The sequence below is a fragment of the Enhydra lutris genome, unplaced genomic scaffold (genome assembly GCF_002288905.1).
Source record: "Enhydra lutris kenyoni isolate GAN:26980312 unplaced genomic scaffold, ASM228890v2 scaffoldscaffold27, whole genome shotgun sequence".
In the NCBI taxonomy this organism is placed as follows: Eukaryota; Metazoa; Chordata; class Mammalia; order Carnivora; family Mustelidae; genus Enhydra; species Enhydra lutris.
The window spans coordinates 13,279,004-13,289,467 of record NW_019154111.1 but is presented as its reverse complement, the minus strand read 5'-3'; the positions used below and the strand labels follow the sequence as shown (position 1 = coordinate 13,289,467).

The 10,464-nt window shown below is 40.4% G+C and overlaps 1 protein-coding gene across 2 annotated transcripts in view; it reads left to right on the top strand.

Annotated features, from left to right (window-relative positions):
• The window catches only part of LOC111151926 (adenosylhomocysteinase like 2), a 178,031-nt gene continuing 167,567 nt past the window's right edge, over positions 1–10,464 (top strand). For both annotated transcript variants that reach the window (XM_022510136.1, XM_022510135.1), the window contains exon 1: positions 1–421. In XM_022510136.1, coding sequence (XP_022365844.1) covers positions 59–421 — 363 coding nt within the window. In that variant the 5' untranslated portion in view covers positions 1–58. The remainder of the gene's footprint in view (positions 422–10,464) is intronic.

Here is a 10,464-nt window from a genome sequence, read left to right as displayed (position 1 = left end):
CGGGGCCGAGCGGGAGCCGGAGCTGGAGTCTGAGCCGGCGGTTGCAGTAGAGGCGGTGATGTCGGTGCAGGTCGTGTCAGCAGCGGCTGCCGCGAAGGTACCTGAGGTGGAGCTGAAGGACCTGAGCCCCTCCGAGGCGGAGCCGCAACTGGGACTGAGCACCGCGGCTGTGAGCGCCATGGCGCCCCCGGCAGGCGGCGGGGACCCTGAGGCTCCAGCTCCCGCCGCGGAGCGGCCCCCGGCCCCCGGCCCGGGCTCGGGGCCCGCCGCCGCTCTCAGCCCTGCCGCCGGGAAAGTGCCTCAGGCGTCGGCCATGAAGCGGAGCGACCCTCATCACCAGCACCAGCGGCACCGCGACGGCGGCGAGGCCCTGGTTAGCCCCGACGGCACCGTCACCGAGGCGCCGCGCACAGTCAAGAAGGTATTGGGGCCGGGCTGCCTCTCGCGGAGAGAGGGAGGAGGGAGGGGAACCGCAGATCCTCGCGGCATGGCAGCACCACCCTCCACGCCCTCTCTTCCGATCGTACTAGCCGAGAGAGCCCCTTTCCCCTCAGATCCGCGCTCTCACAGATCCCCTCACCTGCCCCCGGTGCTGGGGAACGAAGACTCCCGGTGGCACGGCCGTACTTCGCGATGAGTAACATGGAGGTAGCGCTCTCCGCTACTACTTGGAATAGGCAGGGGAGGGGAGGCACCTAATACTATCCTTCGCCCCCGCACCCAGCACACTCCCATGTGTTATATTCCAGACTATTCAGGGAGAAGACCCTGATGGTATAGATAAACCTTACGGCTTCTGAGAGTTCACCCAGCAATAAGGGTGGACACATCTTTTCTATTTAGAGAACGAGTAAGCAGTAGTTAACCTCGCATTGAAATCCTGTCGCCTGGTTTCTGTACAGATGATGACTTTCTGCCTTTCTGTGGCCAACCGCTTCCGTAGAGCAGTACTGATGCTGTGCCCTTCGTTCCAGATGCTGCAGTATCCTTGCATCTTCTCTGAATGGAGAGAGTCTCTTTCACTCTTTTCTCTTCCGAGATTCGTCCCCTCTGCTTAGTAGTTGGCCAGCAGGATTATTAGACTGCGGAGAGAATGATTGTTTCATTGGTTCCTTTATTATGATCTGGAAGTGTTAGGAAGAAACGCTTCTACTTTGGGGAAAGGCAGTCATTGTGAGGCTGTCTCATTCTTCAGCTTCTTCCAGACACAGCTCTGAAGAGCCAGTATAGTCTGAGAACACCAAGAAGTGAGTTTAGATGTGTGATACTCCAGTATTACCCTTACAGTTGCCATCCGTGGTGTGTCTCTCCTCTCGACAGCTAAATCACAGGAAAAGGGGGGCAAATGTTGGAGAAGACAAAGACGGATCGTAAAAAGAGGGATTTATGGCTCTTAATTTCCAAGACATAATATGAACATAGTGATTTATGTTTTTTTTAATTGTTGTGTATGGTTTTTAATTGCTTTGTCAGAACAGCAGTAAAGTGATGTGAAGTCTCTGATGATTTCACTGTGTAAGACCCAGCTGAATTGGAACTCTGGATTCAGCCTAACTTTTGTTATAATAGTCTCATGATTAAGGTGTAAAGGACATAACCCTTTCATTCTAATTCCCTAGATGTAGGAGATAGGTGATGTCAGATGCAAGACTAAAGGAATTTGTTTAATTATGCTTTAGGACAGTGTCCATGTCATTTGCAGTAGGAAACTCCTCTGGGGTTGGGGAGGAGTTGTAGGAGGCAGCACAAGTTCTAGGGGCTGGTAGTACCTAGATATGTGTCCTGAAATCTGAAACATTTCTGACTGGTTGAGTTGCTTTATAACTTTGGCCTAATCTTTTTCCTGTGATTAGGGATCTTTTCGTGTAAAATCTGTAATTTGATTAGATCTCTTGAGGATAATAGAGTTTAACAAATTACTTTTAGGGCATGGGATTTACAGTCAGGCAGACCTGGGTTTCAATACTAGTATCTTCACTAACTAGCCATTTCTAAATTCTTTGAGTCTTAATTTCTGCTTGTATAAAATGAAGATATTAATAATGATTGAGGATTAGAAATATTTGTAAAGGACTTTAGCATTGAACTTGGCTCATATGCTAGGGGCTTAAGGGATGGTAGCTATTATTATTAAGGATGATTTTCTTTTATTTGTCCTCCCATCATGATTTAAGTGCATGCCCTTGTGACCTCTCCTGAAAGGTATGCCCTATTCAATAGATTCTATACAAAGAAGTTAAAAAAAAATCACAGGCCACCATATCAGTCTGTTTTTTCTTAAATCTAGATGTGCTTCTTGACCATTTTCCTTGTCAAGAACCACCTTCTTCCTGTTTATCCAACATCAGAATGTACGTTCCATGATTCTAGATTTACTCAGCAGCCTCAAGGCTATGGAAGACAGGGCTGAGCTTGCCTTACAATGTTAATTGCAACCAGAAAACAACTTTTGCTGAAGTTAAACAGTTGAAGCTCTGGGCAAAGATACAGCTGTATGACACAACTAAAGGCATTGCTGAGCTCCATTTTGGGGACAGAATCTTTAACTTTCTTGATATTGAATTGACTCAATTAAAATAAGTGCAAGAGACTGCCCTTCTTTCCCCCAGTTGAAAGTCACCTCACTAAGGGACTGCAGTGTGACATTTTGATTTGTTGAGTCTTTCTTGATTCTTAGATTGTTTATTTAAATAATCATTATGACCTTGGCACCCTTCTGCTTTTACTGTAGGAAGGGACTGGGAGAACTGGGGCTTGAAATAGCTGCCTTTGGCTGTGTAATTGGTAACTACTGCTTTTACTTTGTAACTGTCACATACAAGCTTATTTATCTTAAGTCACATTTTTTGTTGATGGTTTCCCTTGCACTATTCATGTTTTTGTCATCAGTTTTCTTCTGTTACTCTGCTTAGCCACACAAGGGAAATAAACTTTTTATAAGAGCCAGAATTCCCAAGTGCAGTAGTTAATAAGAATGAACATATGGTATGCAGGTTACTTAGTCACATCTTTGGCTCCTGCCTCCATCTTGTAACTTGTGGTGCTATGGGGACCAGATCTTGTCACGGTGGCTATCATAAATTTGTATTAATGTCTTTCTTTATAAGCTCTTATCAAGTGAACCCAACCAAAAATCTCTGTAAGCAGTGATTTGTGAAATAGAAAGATAAATTCCAAGTGAATGCAGTAGTAATAGTTGAGAGGATTTCTTTCCTGTGTTCTTAAAAGTGGGTTAGTAAGAGTGTCATAGCACAGCAAGGAAAATAAGGCATGCGAGGATTTATTTCAGAAGAGTTCAAACTTTCTGACAGTAAGGTTGCAAGCCCAAGAACTGCAGGTTCGTGCTTACATCAGTATTGGTAATGATCATGTTCAAGCAGACTTTTTTTTTTTTTTTTGGCAAACGTATCCACTTTACACTGGATTTGTTTCTGTCAGCAGAGAATGAGTTGAGCCATGTTAGTTCTTTCTTGCCCTGAATTCTTTAAGCTCTTGATTTGGTTAATTATAGATTACTAAAAGGGAACCTTTTGGTTGTAGGCATGGGAATGTGGGAACAGTATGACTCCTTTTGCCAGTTAGGAAAGTACAGCCTTACAAAATGTTCAGTAAGACAGTTGGCAGATTGATCTGAATATGATTTACCATTCATTGGCCTTTTCTATTCCAGGAATTATTATATGCATTTTTCTAATTTTGACAACAACACATTGAGATATAGGTGGCATTATCTCCATGTTACGGATAAAGATATGAGGTCCTGAGAGATAAAGTGCCTTGCCCAAGGTTGTGTATCTAGTAAGTTGCAGAGATAGGACTCAAATCAGTTTTAAACCTTTACCTATTTCCAAAGCCCATGTCCTTTTTATTACACCACACTGATTCTTTCTAAATTTTTAGATGCAGGATTCTGGTCTTTGCCCAGAATCTTTCAGAATACTTATTGAACTCTAAGGTATGCTTGTCTGGCCTAAGGTTTAGGTTGCTCCAAAACCAAAGTGAAGAGTGTCTGAGTCAGAGTTCTAGGAATAGGACATCGGAAAAAAAATTGTAAAATTATAAGGAAGAAGAGTATCTTATATATAAAAAAGTGTTCCAAGATCAATGATGCATTTCCACATCAATAATTTACTGACACTCTGATAAATTTATCCTTATTTTTTTAAAAAAATGTATTCTTATTTTTATTTTTTTTTAAAGATTTTTTTTTTTTTAATTTATTTGACAGACAGATCACGAGTAGGCAGAGAGGCAGGCAGAGAGAGAGAGGAGGAGGAGGCAGGCTCCCTGCTGAGCAGAGAGCCCGATGCGGGACTCTATCCTAGGACCCTGAGATCATGACCCGAGCTGAAGGCAGAGGCTTTAACCACTGAGCCACCCAGGCGCCCCAAAAATGTATTCTTATTTTTAAAGTTATAAATAAATCTGAAGGACCTAAGAATATGCTCTTCTGCTCTGTCCAGCTAACAAGTTTTTTTCCTGTTAAGTCCTGCTTTCTTTATGAATGAGTCTCTGATTAAGCCTTTTGAAAATTAGGAGTAGTACATTGTTATGTATTCTGGCTATATACCAGGCACTGTGTTAGAACCTTGCATGCACTATTTTACTTAATCCTTGTAAGAGCTCTCAGAGATAGGTGGTGTTCTCTTTGTTTTATTGAGGAAACAAGAGTTTCGGAATTAAGGAATTTGTCTTAAGGTTACACATTCAGTAATGTGATGGAGCTAACAGAACTCTAATCTGTTTGACTCCAAAGCCCAGACTCTCTTGCTTTTCATTTGAAGTTTCATTTCCCTGTTCCAAAGCTCAGATTGAACTTTTAAAATCTTAGCTAATTTGTATACTTTTTGTGGATGTTTTTGTTATTTCACTAACAGGCGGTTTCTTTTTATTTATTGAGCTGTTAAATGGTCTTAACCATATATTTGAACATTTATGACTTTTCTGGGAAAGTAGCCCATATTTTGGATTAGTATAATTTGTGACTTCTATTCTCCTCAGGCCTGGGAAAGATTGAACATTAGGAGGTGTTTTGGGACTTCGGTCAGAGTTGAAGTTGCAGTTGTGTATTTGATGTCTTGTCCAGTTAATTGAAGAAATGGATAATTCGTGAAGAAGGGAGAATGAATTTTGTTTTTTTGTTTTTGTTTTTTTTTTTACAGAAAAAGTTTCTCTATCCCGCAGTAAAAGGGGAAAAAAAGATTTATTGAAAATTTTATTAAGGCTCCTTGTCGAGTTGAGTTTATAAAGAATAAGCCGTTTCTCTCATGGTAGCCTTGTTAAAATAATTGAGAGAGAAGTACAACTGAGGCGGGTGGGAGAACAGTCCTGACAGTTGCCCTGATCCATCACTCTGCCATCATGTTCAGGTGGTATGCACAGTTAGAGGAGCTGAAATTCCATTTACCCAATAAAAGCTTACCCAAGTAAGCTTGATCGGGTTTCTATGGAATTTGTAGGAGCTTTTTATAGTCTGAATGACCTGTGGCCTGAGAGTTCGAGCAAAGCAGAGGAAAAAGTGTTAGACGGAAATTTTTTCTGTTACACTTCTGAGCCTAAAAGTATTTTGATTAAATTAAATAACTTAAGACATGATATCTATGATTTTTAGTCCCCTGTTCCCCAACTATATCCTGCAACAATTCAGTTAGCCATTTTCTTCTTGGACACTGGACACTCGTACAGCATTAATAAGCTAGTGATTTCCTATTCTTAAAGGTTCTATCAGTAGAAATATATTGGTTTGGGGCACTTGGTTTTTCTAAGCTCAGAACCTGTGTTAAGGTAGGGCACAGAGGTTCTAGAGCTGGTTGACCATAAATTAGGCTTTTCCTTAGAGCCTTTCTGAATACTGCAGAGCTGTCATTGAGAGTTGAGTAACCTGAGGCTAAAACGGACTTCATCTTCCCTATAAGCTTATCTCCTGCAGAGCTCCATGTGAACCCTGTGCATCACTCTAACAGCTTTGGTACTGTTAACTGCCTTTTCCTGGACGCTCTTCTCTTCGCTTCAGTTATGATTCTTCACTTACGGCTGCCATTTACTGAATGCTTATTCTCTGCCAGACAGCTGTCTTTTCTCATTTAATCCTCATAACAACTTTATCAGATAAATATTATTCTCTTTATTTTACAGATGAGAAAATATAGGCTCAAAGAGAATAATTAACTTGCTTGAGGCTTTACCAGTCTGTGATGCCTTTGGGGTTAGTGAGATGAAACATTGCCCATAGCAACAGTGGGAGGCTTTGCCACACTGCCAGCCCCTCCTTCTCTGACCAGATTCCCATGTGAAATCTGCTTAAGCTCCTGCACCTAGGCTGCTGCGAAGACCACTCTGCAACCTTTTGGATTTCAGAATCTACAGTCCTCAGGGAGAAGGCCCAAACCACCATCCCTCACATCTCTGTTTACCTTATTTACTATCTGACGTCTGGTTATCCATTATCTTCTAATACTCATTCCTTTACCACTCTCCTCTTCCTCTTAGCTGATCGAGTTCCCCCAGATCTCTTCACCAAGTCCTCTCCAACTTTCCTTTCCATTATCAGTAAACCCCCAAGTAGCATCAGCCTCTAGCAGCAAGATCAAGTTACGGGGGCAATAGTGGAGGAATCGTTAGTGTGACACCTGGTATTCAGAACTATAATGGTGTAACCCAAGCCTCAGCGTCTCCTGTTTAACATTAGCGATCATGTCTTTGCCAACCCCATTCTGTGTATGATTTTGGGTGCTGTTTTTTAGCTCTGTGGCCCTGAAGCATGTTCTCCACCCTGAGAGCTGAACGATGGAGCTGAGAGTTGCTAGAGAAAATCAGAAAACCAGGCAGAATGATGTCACTGAATTCATAATTGTCAACCTCATGTGCATAATCAACATTGCCTAACAATATTATTCATTTCTCTAGTAAGTTTACTTTCCTACCCACCGCAAGTGACTGTTTCATACTGTCTTGATTTCTCATCTCTCACGTGTTCTTTTTAAACCAGTGGTGTACCTTATACTTTAGTATAAAAACAGGAGCCCCCAAAAGGGAATTCTTCATCTCTGTACCTCCCAAATCGACAAATCTACCTGCATCTAGGGCTCGTCTTTTTCTCCTTCGCATCTGTCAGAGGCCTATCTCTCTACAGGTGCTCTAATCACATTCTTCTGTCTTAAAGAACTTCTTCCTTTGGTTATTTCCTCTTTCTACTAAAGCTGTTCCTACAGTATTCCAACTTGATTTAATCTCTCCCATTTTGAAAACCCCATCCTCTAACCCCCATATCTCCCTTCTGCTTCTATCCTAACTTTCTACTCCCTTTCATAGTTAAGCTTATTAAAGGAGTTTTCAGCACACACTATGTACATTTTTTTCTTTCCACAAGCTCTTTAACTCACTCCCACCTTAATGCTCTGGCCAGAACAAAATCCTCTTGCTAACATTGCTAATGTCCCATCAGTTTGGGAAACATGGCAGTCTGTTTTTTCAGACCTCGTCAAGACCTTGGTAGCATTTGATACCAACTTCTCACCCAGACATTTTCCTCTCTTGCTTCCATGACACACCTCTTTATTAGTTTTCCTATTTTTCTGGCCACTCCTTCTCAGTCTCCTTTGTTGGCTCTTTCTCCTTGATCCTGAGCTGTCTGCTCTTCCATTGTGTTTTCTCCCTAAGTCATCTACACCATTCCTATGCCTTTAAGTGTCATCTATATCCCAACAACTCCCCAGATTATTTGTTTAGCTAAGAAGCCTCTTACAAATGCCAATCTTATGTGTGCCCAACTGCCTGCTTGCAGTTGGACTTCAAAATTAATGTGTCCAAAATGGTATTTTTGTCTTTTTTGTCTAATCCCTAAAATATGTTCTTGTTTTCTTCGTATCAGTTAAATGGTGTTTGCATTATAATTTTCCTTTAAAAAATTGTTTTTAATTGCACAAGTCATGCCTGAATATTTTCTTATAAAATAATTTCGTTTAATAAAGCAGAAGTCCTTCCTTGGTCCTCAGCCAGTCTCATTGCCCTCTCCACAGGTGACTTCTGCTATCCATCAATTAATCTTTTTCTTTTTTTTTTTTTTAAGATTTTATTTATTTATTTGACAGACAGAGATCACAAGTAGGCAGAGAGGCAGGCAGAGAGAGGAAGGGAAACAGGCTCCCCGCTGAGCAGAGAGCCCGATGCGGGGCTTGATCCCAGGACCCTGGGATCAGGGCTCGAGTCCAAGACAGAGGCTTAACCCACTGAGCCACCGAGGCGCCCCTCAATTAATCTTTCTTGATTTTTTTTTTTTTTTTTTACTTTACATTCTTATTTGCACATAGAGAAATTTGTAGTTTTATAATAACTTGCCTATAAATAAAAGTATACTATATATTTGCAGGGTTTTTCTTTTTTTTCCACTTGGAGCTCTTTCCATATCAATATATATAGATCTTAGTCTTTTTTAATTTTTTTAAAGATTTTATTTATTTATTTGACAGCGAGAGATCACATGTAGGCAGAGAAGCAGGCAGAGAGAGAGGGGGAAGTAGGCTCCCTGCCGAGCAGAGGGCTGGATGTGGGGCTCAGTCCTAGCACCCTGAGATCATGACCCGAGCTGAAGGCAGAGGCTTAACCCACTGAGCCACCCAGGCACCCCTATCTTAGTCTTTTTGACACTGAATTAATTTCCAAAGTCCATACCATTGTTGTTTATTAAATCACTCTTCTGTTGATGCATATTTAACTTGATTTTTTTTCCTTTATAGACAGTGCTGTTGTAACTACCTATATTCATGTGTGTGTGTGTGTGTGTGTGTGTGTGTGTGTGTGTGTATGTATGTGTGTACCTGTATAGTAAGTGTTTTTCTAGGGTAGATACCTAAAAACAGAATTCTGGAGTTGAAAGATAATCCATATTTTACTCTATTTTATTATTATTATTTTTATATTTTATTTTTTCAGTATTCCAAAATTCGTTGTTTATGCACCACACCCAGTGCTCCATGCGATACGTACCCTCCTTAATACCGCCACCAGGCTCACCCATCCCACCACCCCCTCTCCCCGATAATCCATATTTTAAACTTAATGCATGTCATGTTGCCTTCAAAAATGTAGTACCGTTTTACACATTAACTAACTATAAACAAGGCAACCCTTTCACCATACCTTTACCAACCACAAGATATTTTTATGTCTTTTATGAGGAAAGTTGTTACTGTTTTTTTATTAGTGTTTTTCTTACTTAACAATATTTATTGAGTGACTACTGTGTTCCAAATGCTAGGGATACAGCAGTGAACAAAATAGATAATCTCTGCCTTCCTACTGACTTCTGTTTTCAATGTCAGCTTGTAGGAATTCTTTACTCTTCTGTAGATTTTTTTCTATTTTATTTCTTACTGACTTGTCACTTTGTTTATAATTTTAAAAGTTTTTATGTAGTCAGATTGGGAAATGTTTTTCTTCATGGCTTAAACATTTTGTGTCTTAGAATGGCCTTTTCTACCCCAGGTTTATAAACAAATTGTTTTATATTTTCTTCAACTGTTTTTGTGGATGTGTTTATTACATCTTGGTCCTCAGCCCATCTGGAATAGACTGGAGTTCATTTTTGTTCATAATGTAAGATAGGGACTATTTGTGATATAAGATAGCTCTATTTGTCCCCAAATAAAATTTAATATTTTACTTTTTCAGGTTTGTTTTCTATTTCTTTTTCTTTAACTTCTCCGCTGTTTTTATTTCGTTGCTTTTTTTTTTTTTTTAAAGATTTTATTTATTTATTTGACAGAAATCACAAGTAGGCAGAGAAGCAGGCAGAGAGAGAGGAGGAAGCAGGCTCCCTGCTGAGCAGAAAGCCCGATGTGGGGCTCGAACCCAGGACCTGGGATCATGACCTGAGCCGAAAGCAGCGGCTTAACCCACTGAGCCACCCAGGCGCCCCTATTTCGTTGCTTTTAGTTGGACATATAGATGTAACTTTTGATTAAAGACTGTTTAACTCAAGAATGACACTAAAAATTGCCATCCTGGCCGTACTAAGTGCTTATAATGAGTTATTCGTAGAAGTACTTGCTATTGTAGCAAATTTTATTTATTGTTTATAAGCAAACATAATTATAAATGTTTATTATTGTTTAGTGGGTCTAAATTTATGTTTTGATAGAAATTGGAGCCTCAGTGATATCTCAAATATACATTCTATTCTGCAGTGGTCTACAGAGGATCTTACCTTCTGCAATTATGCTAAGTTGGAGAAATGTGTGGTTCTTTTTCAAAATGACACCTTATTTTTTATAAGGCATTGCCAGGAATTGAGTACATATAATGAGACTGTAGGAAGAAAAAATTTTGCCCCGATTCCACAATTGTGTGCATCTACATTTAATTTTTTTTTCTTTCTTTTTTTGCTTCTACCTTTCCAAGTGAATATTACCTCCTTTAGGTTGAAGAAAGACTTCTTTTCCTAGCAGGTAAATAAAGTGTCTTCTT